Below are 21,572 nucleotides of genomic sequence, written 5' to 3'. Positions count from 1 at the left end.
ACCCACGGTTTCTACATTATGGCAAGTCGTACTCACCCAGGTAAATGTGTTAAAATTTCATTTCACAATTCTGCAGTAAGTGCTGAATTATCAATATACAACCAAATAACATAACACACTGACTGATCCAAGCCCTTTTTCCTGCGACCAGTCAGTCTAATCTCTAACCAGCCCCGTGCATTCCTCAGGTTGGACTAGCAGTGCGCATGTGTGTAATAAAGATAAAGGAGAGAACCCTGACTTTCTCCACAGACACACGCACACCAAGAAGCAACACAACTCTTGCATTCGGACATTAACGACGATATGGAGCTGGGCACCATGAATCCGGCCTTCCAGCAGGTGGAAGAGGAAAAGCCAATAGCGGACAAAACAACCACCCCCGTGGAGTTAGATGTGAAGTTGATAGACTCCCCCGCCGAGGAATACACGCAGATCAAGCCATACGCCGGCATGCCCAAAGAGGTCCTGCTGCTACACTCCTCGCAGGCTTGCTATCGAGTCCCACGTGAGATCCTCTTCTGGCTGATTGTGGTTTGCACACTGTCACTAGTGGGCCTCACCGTTAGTATGGTGGCATTGTCACCCCACTGCCTCAGCTGGTGGCAGGTATCCCCCGTTTATCATGTGTATCCCCGCTCCTTCAAGGATTCCAATGGAGATGGAGTGGGAGACCTAAAAGGTAAGTTGGCAATATTGCACTTTTATGAACGTGTGTTGGTAGAATTAAAAGAAAGTGACACGCTCTCATGAATATAACAGCTAATTAAAAGAAAATTTGCGATAACTTGGTTGTTTTTGTGGCGGTTGATGCTTCGTCTGCTGCACTGGGTAAGGCATTCAAGAGAAGTTGGGATATTTTGAGTACCTGAACATCAAATCAGTGTGGGTCAGCCCTTTCTACCGCTCTCCCATGAGGGACTTGGGCTATGATGTGGAAGATTTCCAGGCCATTGACCCACTTTTCGGCACCATGAAAGACTTTGAAGACCTCTTGGCTGGGATGCACAAATTAGGTGAAGCCCTTTTAAACTAAACTTTACAGTGGCAGCACACTTCACATGATGTTTGTCTCTGCTTGTACCAGGTTTGAAGCTGATCATGGACCTCATTCCAAATCACACTAGTGATAAGCATCGCTGGTTCAACTTAAGTCGCACAGGAGATCCACATTACAAAGACTATTACGTCTGGGCTGACTGTACTGCCACGGGACCCAAGCCCAATAACTGGGTAAATTGAGTTTAGGACTTCACAAACTGACACGGTTTACTCCATCTTCTTCTTTCAGGTGAGCGTGTTTGGGAACTCTTCGTGGACATATGATGCAGTTCGAGGACAGTGTTACCTCCATCAATTTCTCAAGGAACAACCTGACCTCAACTTTAGAAGCCCCCGTGTCCGCCAAGAAATGTTTGTAAGCTGAAACCAGAGAGCACCATTATTGTTGTTTTCTATGGTTACCTTAAGTGAGCAGTGCAAAAGTGTGAAGGTAGAGAAAATTCTGCTATAACAATGTGTCCACTCAATGACATTTGGGGGAAAAAGATGTCAATGCACACGGGAAAGTACAGTGAAAATGGGATATATATATATATTTTTTTCTTTTCTTATATATATGTATATATATTTATATTTAGTGTAGGCCCTCACTGAAATCAATTCCATCATATGATGACTTGAGAGATTCAAAGTCTGCCTTGTTATGCCTGACAATATTATACATTAACTTAAGTTTATGTGCTTTTAACAACAAGAAGCTCAAAGTGCAAGTGACGGTTGTGTCCATTTTAATAGTTTAATAACTTTTATTTCAGGATATAATTAGCTTCTGGCTGGACAAGGGAGTGGATGGCTTCAGGATGGATGCAGTAAGGCACCTGCTGGAGTCCACACACTTGAGGGACGAGCCTCAGGTGGACCCAGACAAGCCTCCTGTGAGTTTTATTACCATAAACGCTTTGTATAAGACTGGCATTCTGTCACAAAATCAGCTTTTTCTTGGTGCCGTTAGATTGGGAAGATTACAGGCATACTTTTGTCAGATAATTCACTGTTCTAAATCACTTTTAAATTCCTACAATATTCTACTCACAGCCAATTTCCACTTAATTCGAGTGTGATGGCTTAAAAGGTGCACATTTGTACAGTTGTGCTATTTGTTCCCTCTTCTTCCAGGAGTTGATTACTTCAAAGTGGGACCTCCACCATGACTTTACCACAACTCAGGTGGGTCTGCATGACCTACTGAGAGAGTGGAGGGCTCACATGGACGTCTACAGCCGGGAACCTGGCAGATACAGGTAGAATTATCGCTTTCTGTTACGTGGCTCTTTGTCAGGAATATTTCCCTTGCAATGATTGGGGGTTTGCTGTACAGTGTTTGCATTATAGTTAGTTTTTGGACAACTAAATGTTGCTTCTGCACTTTAGGTTAATGATGACAGAATCAAATGATGGACCTGAGGTGGAAAAAACCATGATGTACTATGGAACACGTTTAGTGAAAGAAAGCGACTTCCCCATTAACTTCTACCTCTTGGATCTGCCGCACAACAACAGTGGATTGTGGGTTAACCATCTGGTGAATCTCTGGATGGCCAACATGCCGACAGGGCATTGGCCTAACTGGCTGGTGATTTGCATTACTGACATATTATTGCTCACAACTGAAACACTAATTAAGCATTTCCCTCTGATCAGGTTGGGAATCACAACACGCCCCGCGTCGCCTCAAGGGCTGGTTCGCACTACTCGCGGATCATCAACATGCTTCTGCTGACTCTTCCTGGTACGCCCACCACCTACTATGGCGAGGAGATAGGCATGGAGAACATCAATGTGACAGAGAGTCAGATTCAGGACCCAGCAGGCAAAAACAACAGGGTAAAATATTTACATTACAAAACACATAACATGTGAACTGTACACAGTGAGGACCACGCTGGGATCAAAACCTCAACCTCAGAACTGTGAGACCGATGCATAAACCACTTATTCAGTGGACATTTACATGATAATGTAAGATATGCCATCGCACAGGATGTATTTTTTTCTAATTCGTGGAAGAAAAATATTGTGTGCCTTACACTACTCATTTGGAGGCCAAAGTGCATATAAAAGAAAAAAATCATCTTTTTTTGTGCAAATGGAAAAAGGTTATTCTGATGGATAAGAGGTGTTATTCATTCCTTCAGTCATCATCTGTGCTGCACATCCTCCCAAGGGTTGCTGGAGCTTTTTCCAGCTGACTTCAGGCGAAAGGCAGACTACATCTTAGACTGGTCGTCAGTCAACCATTCACTCGCAATCACAAAGCACAAATCGATCTCATGCTTGCCCCGAAGTCAGCAAAGTGAACCACTACACCAAGCGGTCTTATATTTGAATGGAATTTATTTCATGTAGAAAACCATTATTTTTTTGACATAATTATGTGCACACATTAAAAAGACATATGAAAGAAACTAATACACTGCAGCAATACAACAATTAAAAAATATATTTTAGTATCTTTTTAAAGGCAAAATTCTTGAATTAGATCTAGACGATGTCCATTTACATTGAAATGTGTTTAATGCAGAGTGCCAGTCGAGATCCTCAGCGTTCTCCAATGCAGTGGAGTGATGACCTCAATGCAGGCTTCAACGACAAGACCAATGTCACTTGGTTGCCTGTGCATCCTAACTACAGCAATGTCAATGTAGAGGTACAAAAAATAAAAAAATAAAACGTATGAACAGCACAACAACTAATCCACACGTCTTCTTTTAGGTCCAGAAGCAAAACGACAGCTCTGTGTTGTCACAGTATCGCTTCCTAAGCAAGCTACGTCAGACTGAGCTGGCCCTTCAACGGGGCTGGTTTTGTTTCATTTACACTGACGGCAGCGTCTTCGCCTACTTGCGAGAGTTGGACGGGCTGGACCACGCTTTCCTCATGGTGCTCAACTTCGGCCGTGAGTCGACCGTGTCTGACCTCTCCGTGGTCGTGGAGCTGCCCGAGCGTCTGCGGGTTCTGATGAGCACAAACCCGGTAAACGACGGTAAAATGGTCAGCAAATCTCGGATCCCCACTGAGGCCGGAGAGGGTTTAATAATTGAGTTCTCTGCACATGTTTCCTTTAACGCCAACCCACTGAGGTTGTGTTATATCTCTGAGAAGGCCTGTTATTTGAGTGCCTTTGACATTCTCTATACATGCTAAGAAATAAACTAATGCATGTGTATTTGTCAAAAAGAAACTGCAGTTATTCTTTCTTGTCCCGTTGTTTGTTTTCTAAAACAACTTTTAGATCTTCTTCCTATAGGGAGGACGAGGAGGCTCCAAGTCCAGCTCGTTGTAGAGAAACGCCAGTTGGAGGGCTTCCTATTTCAGGGAGGAAATGCAGTTAGAGTTGTATTTGTAGGAGACAAAAAATGGAAAGACTGTTAATGTGACTAATTCAATCTTAAAGCTGAGAAGTTTAGCATAGCTTGAATTTAAGACTCCTGTGCGGGCCATATTCAATTATATTTTCCAAATGGTTTATATTGAACACTTTGATTCACCCATTCTGCCTCTTATATGTATATATGCTTTACCTCATCCAACATGGACTCCCACTCATCTGGTCCCACGTGACTAGATCCAGGTTGGATATTCACCACTATATTTGGTTCACCATCTAGGAGATTTGAAATGGCAACACAAAAGCCAAATTAAACAATATCTCACCTGCCTAACTCTCCCTAGAGCCTGACTCCACCACTGAGTCTCTTCTGTCTCTCATCCCTCCTCTTTTAATTCAGAAGATCTTTCCCCCCCAGTGCTCTCCTCCACCTCCCCATCTCGGCGGTCATGGCTGTTTCACAAGCACGGTCTTGACCTTGACAGCTCCCAGTCTGGCGTCTAATCTGTTGCTCTGAGACACTATCTCTTCACCATGCTAATGGGTCTCTACCGCCCGGTCTCTACGCCATCAGCACTTTATCAAATAGACTCAAGAGAGCCGAGATTATGCGCACGTACGGACAACCCCCCCCTCATGGTCTGCCTTGCGCCGCTATGGGCGTATGAACAACTGAAGCCGGGTGATGTGATGCGGTCCGATTAGAAACGAGAGGGAGGAGAGAGCCCGTCTGCGGGGAAATGAGTGCAATTAGCGAGCACGCGCATCCACATAATACCGCAAGGTGACCTGCACTATACATTGGTTGTGAACTTAAAATGACTCACATGACAGACGGCTGTTTTCAGTGTGCTGACATGGACGGAATGGGATCTAACAGGGCAAACATTCCCTTAACAGTATATGTAATGGTACACTCTGCTGCACCTACTGTTCAAGTTAGTGCAAAAGAGCTGTCTGATTGTACCTGATTCGGACGTCACATTGGAGTGAGTTTGTACAGCTTGCTTTAGCTTCTTGACATACTTAAGGACCCCCACCAGAGGTGCCCTGTTGTCATCTGCGTAGGCTGTAAGCAGCATTGACGGGTAGCGCTAAAATAGGGTTGAGGAAGGAAGAAACCACGTTAAAATACAGACTCAAGCATATTTTTTTGGACAACTCTTCACATCATAAAGTGTATCATTGACTGATTCACAATACAACTCACATGCATTGCTTCCATACCTAAAGAAGTTGGATCCTGTATTTCTTATGCTTTTCAGCAGTATTCAGTGCAGTTTAAATATGAATGGGTCAATAGGACAGTTGTAAGGTGTCTACCTGAGGAGTGATATTGTAGACTGGGCAATAGGAGGCGATGGTGATCCTCTGTTCTGGGTTTTCCATGGGATTCCCCCACTCTTCCCTATCCTCCACTGTTAGAGGCAGTTTGGGGTCCTCCATTGTACCGAGTACATCCAGGAAAGGGCTCTGGCATAGCCATATAATGAAAAATGCCAGCATGTTAAAAGAGTACAGTGCCTCACCATATGGCATCTATGTAAGAATCGACATATCCACAACATGATGTGAAGTGATTATCTTTGGAATGCAAGTGTACCTGCAGTGTAACTGCCCTCATCATATCTGGCCATACGTTACACAGAGCCCCAACCGGCACGGCTCCGGCGCTGCATGCGGTGAGGGCGGTCCGCGAAGGGCTGGAGACTCCCGTAGAAAAGAGGTAACTGAGGCAGGCTCGAAGATCTTCCACTCCTCTGTGCTTCCCCTTGACGCGGGCTTGTCTCTGCCATGCCAGCCCACGCTCTCCACCCCCTCTACACGACATGTCCATTAATACAAATGTTTGTATCCGTTGATTTGCAATCTTGGTGAAGGTTACCTTATATGGCAATATGCCAGAGCCCAGCCTTGCTCCAGCAGAAGCCTTTTTACCGGATTGAACTGCATGTTGACATCCTCACCGTAAGCTCCATACACGTGCACAAGCAGAGGTGTGTCTCTTTTGCAATCCAAGCTGTGGAGCAGTGTTACTGGTACTAAGGTACCATCCTATACCATGGAAGTGATTTGAATTAAAACCTCTAACAGCATTCTAATCCATGTTAGAAAACCAATGCTTCCATTGAAAATATAAAAAGCCTCCAATGTAGTTGGCCAATGCAGGTGTCCCCTGCCTGGTGCCTGTAGTTAGCTGGGATAGGCTCCAGCACCCCTGTGACAGTTGTGAGGATAGACGGAATGGAATATGAATGAAAAATGAAAAAAAGTTCAATATATTTTTTATGGATCTTTGCGAGTCTTTATCATGGCTTTTTGAATACCTTTAAACAATTGTTCAATTAGAGAGAAAAATTACTCTGACAATAAGACAATTATGATTTTGTATTAAAAACACTGTCTTACCAGATTCCACTATAAACTTCTTACCTCACTGCAGGCCGTCACACGTGTCGTGATATAATTCCTCTGCTGCTTTTTAAAACGAGAGGGCATGTCTCCTGATGAAAGATGGCCTTCCTCTGGGTAAAGACAGTAGGCTACTGGAGGGCGGACTGGAGAGGAGATCAGGAATTCGAAGGTGTTGAGATGGTCTTTAAGGCCAGGGCGCTTTGTTTCAATGACACATGCCCACATGGGGAGCTTGAAGTATACAAACCAGAGTGTTTAGCATTGTAAAAGTTGTACAGAAACTGTGTGTGGTTTTATATTTCACCTGCAAACTATATGCTTCCCTTGATCGCGACAGTGGAACGACAATCAGTTCAAGCTCGTTGTTTGCCGTCATCGCAACCAGAATGCAGTGTCCACCAACCACATCCATATCTTTTAGCACAGTCCCAGGAGACGGAGTGAATACTTTGTCCCATGAGACCATGGAGGGTTTTGAGAGGGGCGCCATTACCACCTGGACAAGAGACTTATATTAAACTAAGTCAAAAGTGATAAACCGTCTAATCTTTCTAATCACTGATTGATCAGCAGAAATATATTCGATATTTTTCTTGAGCTAATAATTGAAGTAAATGGCACTCAACTTCCACTGGACTGGGACAAATTTTGCATCTATTTGTTTTTCACACTACCTGATATTCCTGTCCTAGCCCAGTGTTGGCAAGAATGATCAAGTTCTGTCTCCAGTGTTCCACATGATACAAAAGCTCAGGCTGGCGCGCCTGAACAAGGATGGGCTTCAGACGGGGGTCCGACAAATCTACGAGATACACCTCGGAGCTGCTCCTGCTGCTGCAGGTGATGATCAGCACTTGACGGTCCCTAGAGAGGGACACCTCTACAAACACACTGAGTAGGAAAGAAAAGCACTTGCGTTAAAGGCATTTGGGAAATTACCCTATCACACTCATATATGACTGACTCGCCCTCCTTTTTCTGAGCCTTCTGGTTATAAGATGTATTGATTTTTTTAAATTTTGGCAACTCTAAACACCAATGGGATTTTTAAGGATGCTGAAATACTATACTTGTAAATGACAAGTGCTTTGACCACAGAAGTGCAGAATTAAAAATGTTCAGTACTCACTCCGGCTCCAATTCCTCGTACACTGTGCAAATGCCACTTCCATTTTTAGTCAAGTCCAAACGATACACTTTTTGGCACTTCAAACTTTCCTGGATGGTGTAAAAAAACACCTCATCTGTGGCCCACTCTTAGATGAGACAATCATAATATGTGTTGCAATTGCTATTATGATTTTTTCATAAATACAGTTTTTAGTATGTGTAAAAAAAAGCTCACCAAAGCTCAAGACGTCTTCTAGAGTCAATATATCTCTTTGGTCAAGTGTCACAATCACACACCTGGGTTAAAGGACACATCACATTGTTGTTTATTATGAGTGTAAAGAGAAATGCAGAAATGGGCTTTCCTACAACATTAACCTTAATTTTTCTGTGTCATTTTTCTTCAAGGTGGCAGCAAGACGCTTCTCCTCAGGGGAGAGTCGTATTCTTTGTATGGTCCACCTTTGCATATCCTCATAATCTGAGATGCATCCAAGGTTGAGAACCTGCTCTGGTTCTGTCTTACCTGTTGACAAAATAATTGTAAGGCATATAATGTTTTACACAAGGAAAGTTGTCATGGATAGGTTTAATAGACGTATATATAAGAACACACAAGATGATTGAATGATTGATTGATTCATTCATTAATTTTCTTTGACTTTCCTTAGAATAACAACCACTCATGCTCATACTTGATGAATTTTAGAGTGTTCAACCATGCATATTTTGGAGATGTGGCTGCAAACCGGAGTACCCAGAGAAAACCTATGCAGGCCCAGGGAAGAATCTCATTGCTTACGCTGTCTATTTTTCATTCTGTAGATGCCATCTCCTTCCACAAAGTAAATATTTTGACGTCCATAAACCTATGTGAAGACAGAATCTACATCGTTCATTTCCACTGACAGAAATATACATCATATGGATATTAAGGACGGTAGCTGGCATTGAATGATCCTTATTTTAGTACCCCCAAACCTGGGAAAACACTTACCACTGAGTGGTCAGGTTCGTTTGAGAACCTGCTATATGTTGCCCTTAGGTGTCTCTTGAATTGAGACTGTAACTCCTTGTACTGTCCGAGACCACGATCCGGGAGATCCTTGTGTATATCCTTCATAAATAAAATTGTTGAAACTTTTTAAATGTGAGAAAACAGTACATTTTACAATTTTATTATAGTCATTAAACGCAGCATCAAATATCGACAACGCTTACCTTAGTGTAGAAACGACATTGGATGCGCCTGCAGATACAGTGCAAGAGGAAAGTCCCTTTTAAATGTGGATGGAATTCCACTAAACGTGCAGGTAATCGAAGCACAGTTAATGCAGCCATTCTGCATGTCATTCTACAATGACACCATTGAGCCACTACGGAGATGTTCACCATGTGAGATACTTCCTAAACAAAGCCAGTTGTGGATGACGTAGATTCAAATTCAGACAAAACTAATCAAAAACAGAGTAAACCTCAGCACAATTCACCTAAAAATCCAGATCGGTAGTTTTGCTATCTACTGATATGTCTCGGGCATCAAAGGATACGGAAGAAGCAAAACTCCTTGAGCAGGTGATCATACTGATTTTGTATTGTAATGAAATAAAACCCATCCTTTTTATATCACTTTTATCGAGAAGTCTTTCGCAAACGCGCCGGTGTTTTTTTTAACAGGGGAAACATGAACGATGATCCGTCTTGTGCCGCAAATGCCTCAAAGTCTCACGATGGTGTCACTGCCGACGTTGCACGAGCCAGGTGGACGCTTCTCAGACAGGTAATTCATCCATTCATTTTAGAATCGCGGCCCAGTGAGTGGTTAGCGCGTCAACCTCACAGCTCTGTGTTCCTGGGTTCAAATCCAGATCATGTCCATCTGTGTGGAGTTTGTATGTTCTCGCCAAGCCTGCGTGTGTTTCCTCCAGGTACTCCGGTTTACTCCCACATTCCAAACACAATCATGGTAGGCTGATTTGACACTCTAAATTGCCCTTAGGTATGGATGTGAGCGTGCATAGTTATCCGTCTCCTTGTGCCCTGTGATCGGCTGGCCCCCGATTCAAGGTGTCCCCTGCCTCTGGCCCTGAGTCAGCTTGGATTGGCTCCAGCACCCCCGCGACCCTAATGAGGATAAAGCTGTTCAGAAAATTAGATGGTAAAGAAGGAAAATGTAACAGACTAACAGCACTCATCGGTCCTTGGCAAGAGAGCTCCATTCCTGAATTTATTGTTTATGGCTTTGGGTTTACTGATTTTAATCATTTCACACAAATACAAAGATGCTGCTTAGTGACACTTCTCCAATTTGCCTGGTTTTAATAATAGTGGTTATTTATTGTATTTGAAAATCTTGAGTGTGAGCATCCAAACTAAAACCAAAATTTGGGTGCCATGCCCACTCTGAAATGTAATATCTCGATATATCACAGAATCAATTTTTAAAAACACCCTCACACTATATGCAGATTTACCAAATTGTGCATGGGGATCTGGCCTTTGATATTTGCTGAAGAAGGTGCAAACACTATTTCGTCAGTCCTTGTATAAGTATAAATAAAATGTAACGCAATTTTTTGCCAACCTTCCAATAATTTTACAATTGAATTGGATGTTTATAAGTTCATTCTTTTAATCTCATTCCAGGTCAGCTAAAATGCTGCTTTTCAAAAGGAATTAATTTTTTCTTCTTATTCAGGTTTTACGTAAGAAACAAGTAGACAACCCGGAGGTCAAACAGGCTTCCGTCCGCAGGTTTGCGACATTCAACCTATTTGAAAGGACAAGGCCTGTGTGCCACGACTCTGTTGACACTTCAGAGGAGCATTGGGTCGAGTACACAAGTGTCTTCTTTCCTCAGTACAGTGCCTTCTTAAGGTGCGCAAATTGTCAATATCAATGTGTGCTTGAATTGAAATCTGATCAGGTTTATGTTCCATGTCATAGAGACAATCTGGGACCTCCACAAATTAATGAAGTGCTCAACAGCTTTGACAACACCGGCAATGTCTGTGAGTACTCTTTGACTTGCTTACTTTATTAACTGTCATGTGTTATTATACGCTATTATCTACCTGGCACCTTGTCTAAACCTCAATGTTAAATGAGCTACATGCATGTTCAACTAAGCAAATGATTGACACTTTGATGTTGTTTGGTGTATCATGTGCTCCACTTCAAATGGCTTTTTCCACAGAAGTAGTCAGGATTTATTTATTTTTCATTCAAGTGCACAACGCTTGTACTCCACTTTAAATATGGAACCATTTTCATACATCCAATCTGTTTTCCGATCCGAATGGGGAGGATCAAAAAAGTCTCTTAACACAACCAACCCCAGTGAACAATCAGTCATGATAATCTAAGCCTTTTCTGATTTTGACTTAGTTCTGGTGTTGGCAGAAATGAAGTCTCAATTGTCCCTCAAAAAATCTGTAGTTTTTTGCATGTTAACTTTGGTTGAGATTCATTTTAAGATGTAAACTCTCCTCACTTCCAATCGCGTCAAAGTGCAATTTTGCTTGATAGGCTCCCCTCACTTGCGGTCCATTGATGAAATGCCTCCTTCTGTGCCCAGCCATGCTTAAAAGCCATGCCATGTCAAAGATTATATAGGTTAGCGTTAACCAGCCAGATGGCACCACAGGAGTCTGGGTCAAGGGTGAATGCCGTGGCCAGAGGCGGGTTCCCCCCTGAAAACAACACCAGCCGTCCACAAAATGGTTCTGTTTTACGTTTAATCTCTGCCAAGGAGACAATACTCTCAAATAAAAATACAAATGTCATTGTGGCTCTTAGGAGTTGAGGGCAAATCTTATAGCATCATCTCGCTTTTAGTATTCCGGTGTGTTTCTACTTCCTCTCAGCTGGTGTTATGCTTGGACAGATGGGTGAGTGAGTTCCTCACTCGACTGGTGGATTAGCACAGCCGGAGATGGGAGCATCTATTGAACAAGGGAGAAGAAGGCTGGGTCGGTGGGGGTGTGGGGGGGACATGCCAGAGGTGATTCGCCTTTCTTTACCTCTGCATGGACGCATCACTATAGCGAAGTCATTTACAGATCCGTTTAAAATTTGGTTGAGAGCACATCTACAGTAAATTACTCCAAATGCAAGTGGATGTGTGTTAATTAGGAGTTCTGGAAAAAGCCCACTCCTAAAACCCCTTTAATAGAAATTGGCACCCAATTGGGAAAATTTTGGATGCACAACATTGGCAACATAATGCTTGAGGGTAGTTTTGCAATGATTATGTTATTTTATAATGCTCAGTTTAATGGCAAGTGGTACAGAGTGTAATTTTACGTTTGTCCAAAAGAAAACTGACAGGCTGACATTATTACCATTTTTCTGCTAGAAGTATTTAAAACAATGTTGTTTGTCTGCACAGACAAACGGAGCTCAGCAAGATGTTGTAAAGAAAGTTTCTGTATTGGCTGTCGTATTGTAAAACTGCACTGCCCTCTCCTGCATGTCATAGACACTATCTATTCATGCATGTGGTGTCGTTTGAATGGAGATCAAAATCAGGCTCTGGTCACGTGCTCGAACATGTTTGCTGAACATTTGAACAATTCAGCAAAAAGATGATGTTGTTTCATAAAAATGACAGAATCCATACTTATGAATAATTCTAATTGTCTAATTTTCTCATTGAAGACTGTGTTGTGTAACTGATTGCTTTTTGACAAAAAGCTTTTTGCCTTCTCTATTTATCGTGGGTAGTTGAGGTGACTAAGTTTGATGACCATTTCAAGTATTCGGCATGAAAAAAGAAACCTTAATTAAGCTCCTTCACAAGATCATATCTGTATCAAACATCAAAGAAAACAGAGCTGACCATCCACAAGGTTCTGTTGAACCAACTTTCCATTTGGTGAAAGCACTCTTAGTTTAAGATGACGGTAATGCACCATGTTAAGGAGGGTCCTCACACCTAAATGCCCATGTATGTATGTGTGCGGAGGAGATCTTGTTCCTCAGACAATGAGCCAACCGTGTCCCCCCCTTGCCTCGTCGTCATCCCATGTTTGGGACTAGCAATGCGTGAGATCAATTAGACCTGGTTGAGAGGAGGCTCTGAAAAGACCAGAGGTGACCCTGTCACAGCCCTGGGGTATGCTTGTGTTTCTGCTGGAAATAGGAGAGGAACCCCTCTAAGTACACACATACCTCCTGATCTACACCCCTCAGAATGACATGCACTCTCCCCCTCCATCACAAAAAAAGTGTCACACATCTACCAATTCATCTGGTCTACCTTCACCACCTTCCCCTTCTATCTTGCTAATCCCTCACCCCTGAGGTGTGGACAAGCCTGGATCCTTGGGGGTCCTTGTCCTGTTCAATAGATGGCTAAAAAGCTCGGCCGGATTAACCCACTACCCCTAAAATGCCGACTCAGCTTTAAATTGCCACCCCCTGTCGACATGACCTAGTCTCTCTCTTTCTCAGTCCTCTGTGCTTTTGTGTTAATGCCACTACTGGGCATGTATGCTAACAATATGATGTCTTAGCTTACAATAACCCAAAGTCAGTGGTTTCAATTCCACACATGGAGAGTTGACGGTGAGTTGCGACCAAAGGCGATCGAAAGGGTAACATCAGTTTTGTGAAGGATTAGTTGTTATTGATCTGCTTGACTATTTATATGCATATTTTCATGCATTTTTAAACAAATGGACTACCACAGTACATGACATCTTTTTAATTTCCCTACCATCAAAACAATATCACTCATAGAGTAGTTGGAGACATTCACAGGATTCAAGATCAAACTATGCTTTATCATGGAATTTCAATTAAATAAAACTTTGTATTACATTTACTAATAACACTGAATAGCAGTAATCAAGGAAGAAGAAATTGATTATACAATATGTAATAAATACAACCATAGGCATCACTGGAAAGCTTAAAAAATCATTTTAGTCTAGGAAAGAATTTTAATTAAGTTTAGAAAGCCAATCCTGATACTATTTTTTGACTTGTGTCGTTCCTTTAATATACCAACAGCTGTGATGTGGTACTAAAAGAGTGGAGAGAGTGACACAACCACCTGCTGATAGGTTGATTGGATAGTTTCTTCTGGTTAATAAAAAAATAAACTAGCAATTGGATGAAACTCAGTGGCCTGATGGCTAAGTAGTGGGCACGTTGGCCTCACAGTACAGTCAATGGAAGCACAGTTTATACCGATTAATGGGTAAACCAACATCACGGATTCAAAACTTTGAAAAAAAGTTACATAGTTCCCTTGAATGCGAGTTTCAGTACTATGTATACTTTGTATTGGCAGTCCTGTGTTTGTTCCAAGAAACTATTCAGCAATTGAAAACTCCTATAATTGGCATTACTTTTGTAGCTCATTACCTGTAACCAGCTGGAGGGTCTTTTTTTTCACCGTGTTGATCACATAGAACTTTTTGAACTCTAATGAACTCTGAACTTGTGACCTCCCTCAGCTTTCCTGGCTGTCAGTGGGAGCTTGTGATTGTGTGTGTGTGTGTGTGTGTGTGTTGGGGGTAGTCTGTTGTTCAATGGGTAGTTTTAGGTGTGTTTAGTTCCTGCGACTGGCTCACCCTAAGGGCTTGGACCACAAAGAATACACTACGGGTGTGTTTGTGCATCTGGATTTGAGAGAAAGAACCTTGTTGATGTAGCAAGGCTTTTGGTCAGGAAGACCTGGGTAAGGTTTGGGTATGACCTCCATCAAAGATCAAAAGATTAGTAAACATTTGCTCTTTGAAAGCAGTCACAGGAAGCCAGTTGTCCAATCATATAGTTTCCCTTCTATTTTCTTGTTGTCACCCATGATCTTCATAGGTTGTCTCACAATCTTTTGAAAATTAGAATTGTCTTAGGCCTCGAAATACACACCATCGCTATGGCCTCCACAATTTTACGCATTTGATTAAACTGCACTGTAAACCGGATGAATTCAGTAACACGAGTGAATTGTGAATCATCCAAGCGTGAAAATTATAATTTGATTCAAATTCTCCTACGATATTTATTTTTTTAAATTTTATATCGATTGTGCATGAATCGTATTCACTCCTGATGAAAATATCACATATATACGTATATCCATTTGCGATTTCTCATGCACAATCATCTTGTTTTTAATGTTATCTGTCAGGTGTGACTTCACCCATCATGTTCAGAAGTACCTTGTTTGCATAATTATGTCGACTCACGGTAGCTCAATGCTAATTATACCTCGTTAGATAATAGTACATGACGGGGAGCTGGCAGATGCACACTTACATACGCCCCCCCCCCCCCTCCACACACACACACACACACACACACACACACACACACACACACACACACACACACACACACACACACACACATCTACACACATCTACACACACCATGACACATTCAGACAGTTGTGTCATTGACAAGGTTTTCGCTCCCCTGTTGCGCTGTTTATAACACGTTCTCTATAATAAGGGCTTGTGTGCTGGTGGTTTTCATACAACATGTAAAAAAAAATCCATGCTCAACAAGAACTTCCTGGTGCTACATTTATTCGACAAACTTGTTTAGCACATGTCAGGTTATTTTCCTTATTTTCAACATCATAATTCTCATGGAAAGTTTCCAGTACAGAACACCGTGCTCTCCAAATAACATTATATGGCTATTTATTGAAAAAAAAATCCATGTGCAGTTTTCAAATTTCAAACGTGTCAAAATGAATTCAATAGGTATTGTTTATCATTATCAAGCATGTTTTTTTTTTGCGCACACATGTCGGAGATCGTGGCATTATGCTCTTGAAGTGAGGCTCTCTAGTGCAGTGTTGCTGCTCGGGGGCACATTGAGAAAGAGTTGCCTGAGTTGACTTAATTGAAAGTAATTGATTTTCTCCTCAGCATCGTCCTCACCGGAGGCCAAAATGTTGAGGGGCAAGGACTCGCCTGACTGTGGTGGTGTGTTGTCCTCATGCACTCTGGGTTGTTAACAGTTTAGTGCTGAATGCAAGCTGACGGGATGAAACCACACACACTTAAAAAAGTCCCTGCAGTAAATCACCATGTGGCTTTGAGCACAATAGGGATTGAAGGTGAGCTCTTGGGTGTAGCTTTGCCCAGGAGGCCCCCACCAACCCCATTAGACTTGATAGAATACATGGTTGTGTGTGTGGGTGTGTACGGGCATTATTACCAGCAAGCAGCAGGGAGTAAGGTCAGGAAATGAGTAGAGCGTAAAAAGGGGGGCTTCCCTTCTCAGCGCTGTTGTATTGTGACCGCCGCTAATACTAGGCTAATTACAAGGACATACTTTAACAGCAAGCATTTCTCCTTCCTTTTCTTAGACCCAACATCAAATCCCACCCCCACTCTACTCACCGTGGAATTAGGTGATGGAGAAAAGCAAGAGTAATAATTACAGGTCGATCCCCTTTTTCCTCCTAAAAGCAAAGCTGGCCTTCCCTCCGGATAGTTACAATTATTGGATTTTTCTCCATTTCAATCACCCAAACACAGTGTTACCTCAAAACCTATATATTACCTGTTAGGTTTTAAAAGTGAAAAGCCTGTGTTTTGCATTGTGCATGTCTCACAAAATAGTTTGCCTTCTCATAATCATTTAGAGCAGGGGTGCTCTAATTGCAGTTCTTTTTAAAACATGCATTAATTATGCGCTAAATCACAGTTTGTAGATGAGTTTTGAACTGTAGCATTAGTGATCCCCAAAAAAAGCCTATCAAGGAAAATTGCATTCCACTGTGCTTTGTGCAAACATCAGAACAAACTTAAAAAAAACTCACCGAAATTTTCTGTTTGAACCTTAAACACTTGTGTATTCCGGCTCTGCAAGGTGCAATATGGTTTGAGAGTTTCTTTTTTTAGAGGTGAAATGTATTACTTTTGTGCCTTGTGAGGACAATAAACCAAGTTCTCTTTATTACTGAATAAGGATTTCACTCACACCCACACCCACACACACCTGTTCATACCACACATGCACAGTTGCAGACTTCCTCCTTCATTTCGTTCATTCTGTCTCCATCTGCCCACAGCAGGTGATGGCGCCACAGACCTTTTGTGTTTGACCATTGAGTATGAAAACATGCACACAACACGCACCCTTACACTCATACGTGCAGACCCCCGCCAACTTACACACACACACACTAATTGCACTAATATTGCCTAATTATTCAAATGGTCAAGGAATGTATGGTTTCTGCTCGAGGAAAAGCATAATGTCCAATAATTGAGGTAGAAAAAAACAATAAACAGCTATGTGTGACAATATTTCTCAACACTTGTTTTTCTTACAATTTCCTATGACACTTCTATTTTATATACTCACTCTGGATCAAGGATTCACTCCCACGTTTGGGAGGGCTACAGTATTGACCAAAAATTGCTGCAGCAGTTATACGCAAGTAAGCAACGCAGGCAGTGTTGATTTTAGTATGGAAACCGTAAATGTGAGCTGCCAATGCCTGCCAGGCTGCGGTTTGCACAATTCTGGCGTATAGTATGTACTGTATGGTGTACAAGATGTATTTTGAATTGAATCACCATTTCACACTTGTATTAGTACTGGGACAACTTTGTTTAATCAAGCAATTAGGGTATTACTACTATAAGGTTTAATGGTCCGGTTATTGTTCTTGTAACAAAAAATAAACAGAAGGTCTGTTTGGGAATTATTACTGCAGGTTACCAATGTCCATTTTTCTCTTTCTGTGCTTGCTAACTCCTCCGGACGCTTGGCACTCTCTTTCAGCAGCCCTCTTCACCATCCACTGGTGATTGCCACTGAAGTCTTCCCATCATTCCTACTACAATCACGATAACGGCAGTCTGTGCCAATCTACTGCTAACCCCAACACACACACACACACACACACACATCCTGGAGAAGAAACACTTTTTAGGCTTTTACGTTGTATTCCCAAGTGGTTGTTTTTGAATACAACCACAATGGAGGGCCTAATGCGGATTTGTTTAGAGAGCTGGTTAATTGGAGTGGGATGCTCTAATTGCCCCTCTTTCATGGCATGTGCATGGGTGCGTTTGGCCATGGCTCGTGTTTAGGTGTGTGTGAGAGAGCCCGCATCACCTGGCCTTTGCACTGTGTGTGGGACAACATTTGCTTGGATTTAAACTGTCTCATATGAAGTGTGAAATCACAGTTTGAGCGTCAGAAACAATGCTCACAAGCACGTTACGATGATCGTGATAAAAGGTATCAGCATCCTCCTAGCTCGCCTTGTTTATGTAAATACGCACCTGCCCCTGCGCACGTGTGGCCCGTTCCCCAGTGGGGGGCACTCTAAGTCTGCATTTGAATATGACTCTTGTGTTTGTTTCTTTGAAACATAACCCTGACAGTTGGTGTAATAAGGCTCTTGTGGTTGGTTATATGGTTGTCATACCACTTTGACATTATTTAACTTATTGACCCACTCACAAACACATGCATATTGCGCCTCAGGTTTTACGTGTCAACTTGTGTGTCTTTAAATTGATATTTGAATTTTAGTGTTGTGTTATGTGCAGAGCCATGCCAAATGAAATATCGTTTGATCACAACAAATGGCGTTCTAATGGAATCGTTCTTGGATTGCTTGACTTGATAAAAATGCTTAACCCGTTTAATGCAATAGTAGTGACAAATTTTCTTTCCCCAGACTAAATATAATATTCAACGCACCTGCAATACAAAGCACAACAACAACAAACAAGCAAAAATGGGCTTTATTGGCTTTATTCTCAAAAGAGAAAGACAGCAGCACACATAGATAACCGCGTGGGCAGACCATCAAACAATCATAGATGTTGCAGTCAAAAAAGCACCCATATGCATTTCTACTTTACCCTATACTGTGGTCATTGTGGACAAAAATGAAACTTAAGAAAGTCATTAGAAAATTAGATAATATTGAGCTTTGTTTTTGTATGCGTTGCTGGTAAATGCCACCAACAAAAAGGCTCACCAAATCTGAAAATTCTCTTCACCCACTACAAAATGGCCTTTCTTTCATTGCATTCCACTTGTCAAGAGGAGGGCTTACTAAAGGGATGACTATGAGTGCTGACATGGTTTGCATTTTCAGTTGCATTCTGAGTGGCATCACTCTTATGTTATGTTTATTTGTGAGAAGCCTCTTTCATTGTCAGCATTGCTGACTGTGATTGACTTTATTCTTATATATTACGTCATCATTTTACCTATTATACATTCCAGAATGGAAATTCTTTAGGGCTGATAAATTGTTAAATATTACAGAACTTCTTCATCTTATTAAATTTACCTTTTTTTCACTTGCTTTAGACTAAACACCATTTTAGACTCCCGGAGAAACATTCAAACCATAAACGATTCAAACGAACACTGGCGGTTTGACTCCCTCGGTAGTGTAAAAGAAGGCGGGGACAGCAGAGGGTGATGCTGCGCTCTGATTTGGTGAGTATCTCAGTGCTTACATTTGAGGCATGGAGTCTGTGCATAAGAAAAATTATCTGTAGTTCGTGGGGCCACAATTTACCTGTCTGTGCGCTATTGTCATTTTGAATTTAATTATTTGTTCATTTGAGAAGAGAGGCAGAGCTCGACTCCAAGGTGGCCTTGTATGTCTATGCACCTGTGTGAATGCAAGTGCATTATGTTCCAGGTGGGCCTTTGGCCTAAGTCTAATCAATCCCCATCATATAGCCCATCATCTAGACTTTTTCTGAAGTGCTGCTTTGTGAAGATGCAAAAGTGAAAGTGCAAATATCTACCAGAAAGTAATGCTATATCATCACCCTTTCAGATGTGTCATCTTGTCTTACTATCTGATCTGCTGTGACATGGTTTTGGTAGTAGAAAATAAATGTCTGCACACATGCTGTGTCTCCAGTGGGGCTGTAATAGTGGGTGTGAGTATATTAGTCACTGCAGTCTAAGTGTTAAGTGCTGGCCTGGTGTGTGAGATCGATGACAGATACACCCACACATTAATACATTCTATACACACACGTACACTCACGCAAACAGGTCGGTAGTGAAGTGTTCCGTCTCTCAAACATAAGTGATGTAACTTTTTTTAATGTGTCTTCCATTGTTTGTATATATTATAGTTTCGCTGTCATCGACACAAACATGGACGCGAGCACACACAAAGACACACCCCCCTAGACACACCCCAACAGCTAGTATATGCCCACCCTGCTCTGTGGCAACAGGGTTTGGCCGCTGTCAAGTACTGTAGTTCTATTGATACTCAGTAGGGCACTAATGCCCGCTGTCTGGTGATGGACCTTGGCCTCCCTCCAGGGACCATTAGAGAGATCGAGAGAGGGCGAGAGGGAGAGATGGAGGGAGAGAGATACAATTTCAATTGTAGAAACAGTTACAAAGTTATGCTGGAGTATTTTTGGCCTTACTTACTCATCATCATTCAGGGATAACCTTATACTAAAATCAAGTATTCCGTATATATTGTGTCCTAATGGTAAAGTGACCTGTGGGGCTTATACACGTGCAATTGAGCATAAAATTATAATGGGAATACAATAACACAGCACAGGACACATGCTACTATGTGGACTGCAGTACATAAATATTTATACAAGTGAGAGTGAATGTTTCATGTGAGCAAGACTCATCAATTTGCTAAAAAACAAAACCTCAGTGATCCAGATCCTATCCTATCTCTAAAAAAAATAAATCAAGGTCTCAGAAAAGTAGCAGTTTCTTTATATTGAAGTTAAATGATTTGAATCATTAGAAACTGTATTGCTTTCTTATCCCAGAATAAAAGTGAGTAGCAATTTAATTAAAGCCATGGAGTAATTACAGCTTAAGAAACTATCCAAAAGGTGGTTGTCAGCAAGTTAAAGCAATGCTTCTATCTTATTTTCTTTGATTCCCTCATTAGACGACTAATTACCAGCACCAACAATGGTTTTCTTTCTTTCTTTCATTCTTTATTTTAGGCCCGCTTTCATTTTCTAAGAGTCCACAGAGTGCAGAAAAAAAATAGTAACATAATAACATGAAATGTGTCACTAATAAAGCCACAGATGTTATTTGTACTAATCCTATGTTAGAAGTTGACATCTTTTGTTTTCAAGGTGACAGGCTTTGTCGCTATAGCGAACTCCATTTATCGGGTCAAATTATTTCTAGATCTACCTGCCTCAGTTTGTTGAGGAAAAAAAAAAAAAAAACTAAATCTACCAAAACAAAATGAATGGGTAGGCGGTGGTGTGGCAGAAAGGAGTAGATGCAATAAAAAGGAGAGTTGTGATCCACAAAGTGCAGATGTAAACAAAGTGAAGGACGTTGGGCAAGCAGGGTGAACACAGGAGGACACCTTGAAAGGAATAGATGAGAGTGAGATGGGCCTTGACAGGAGCTAGAGAAGAGCTCTGTCTACACATTCGCCCGCATCGGATCCAGGCGCCTGTGGGCATCATCAAAACGTGCACACACACAAAACCCCGTAACCTCCCCCCAACACACACACACGGATGCGCCGTGATAACCCATCAAGTGTTGTTTAATCCAACCTGACTTGCACTCGACAGAAAAAAGCAAATTCACTTCCACTCATAGTCTGCAAAACGGAGCACTCTTCACATAAATGGCAGTGCTTGGAATTACTCCTGTTTGTGTGTGTCGCTGCATACGTTTG

General features: G+C 41.9%; 3 protein-coding genes across 17 annotated transcripts in view; 2 read left to right on the top strand and 1 right to left on the bottom strand.

Annotated features, from left to right (window-relative positions):
- Positions 1-241: 241 nt before the first annotated feature.
- Positions 242-4,246, top strand: slc3a1 (solute carrier family 3 member 1). The gene is made up of 10 exons (XM_077729742.1): positions 242-682; positions 837-1,016; positions 1,088-1,233; positions 1,292-1,417; positions 1,818-1,937; positions 2,179-2,303; positions 2,434-2,635; positions 2,704-2,886; positions 3,584-3,709; positions 3,775-4,246. The coding sequence occupies exons 1-10, from the start codon at positions 307-309 to the stop codon at positions 4,204-4,206; spliced, it is 2,016 nt and encodes a 671-aa protein (XP_077585868.1). The 5' UTR covers positions 242-306; the 3' UTR covers positions 4,207-4,246.
- Positions 3,431-9,619, bottom strand: prepl (prolyl endopeptidase like). Of its 2 annotated transcripts, XM_077729740.1 has the most exons (15): positions 9,137-9,619; positions 8,913-9,032; positions 8,718-8,784; positions 8,294-8,441; positions 8,151-8,212; positions 7,935-8,061; positions 7,480-7,696; positions 7,110-7,301; positions 6,824-7,036; positions 6,276-6,445; positions 5,994-6,210; positions 5,714-5,863; positions 5,358-5,484; positions 4,584-4,666; positions 3,431-4,368 (listed from the first exon to the last, which is right to left on the bottom strand). In XM_077729740.1, the coding sequence occupies exons 1-15, from the start codon at positions 9,308-9,310 to the stop codon at positions 4,291-4,293; spliced, it is 2,145 nt and encodes a 714-aa protein (XP_077585866.1). In that variant the 5' UTR covers positions 9,311-9,619; the 3' UTR covers positions 3,431-4,290. The 2 variants fall into 2 exon arrangements, with proteins under 2 accessions (XP_077585866.1, XP_077585867.1); XM_077729741.1 differs by lacking the exon at positions 8,718-8,784 and having other exon boundaries at positions 9,137-9,615.
- Positions 9,364-21,572, top strand: part of camkmt (calmodulin-lysine N-methyltransferase) — a 115,030-nt gene continuing 102,821 nt past the window's right edge. For 13 of the 14 annotated variants that reach the window (XR_013328079.1, XR_013328077.1, XR_013328078.1 and 10 more), the window contains exons 1-4: positions 9,364-9,490; positions 9,593-9,695; positions 10,614-10,792; positions 10,862-10,926. Coding sequence is in view for 7 of the 14 variants with exons in the window: in XM_077729755.1 (XP_077585881.1) it covers positions 9,600-9,695; positions 10,614-10,792; positions 10,862-10,926 (340 nt within the window). In the remaining 7 variants the exon portion in view is untranslated. The remainder of the gene's footprint in view (positions 9,491-9,592; positions 9,696-10,613; positions 10,793-10,861; positions 10,927-21,572) is intronic. The other variant, XM_077729752.1, reaches the window with a different exon arrangement.

The sequence above is a fragment of the Stigmatopora nigra genome, chromosome 12, assembly GCF_051989575.1.
Source record: "Stigmatopora nigra isolate UIUO_SnigA chromosome 12, RoL_Snig_1.1, whole genome shotgun sequence".
Lineage (NCBI taxonomy): Eukaryota > Metazoa > Chordata > Actinopteri > Syngnathiformes > Syngnathidae > Stigmatopora > Stigmatopora nigra.
The sequence above is the reverse complement of the archived record's forward strand: the minus strand, read 5'-3'. Positions and strand labels throughout refer to the sequence as shown.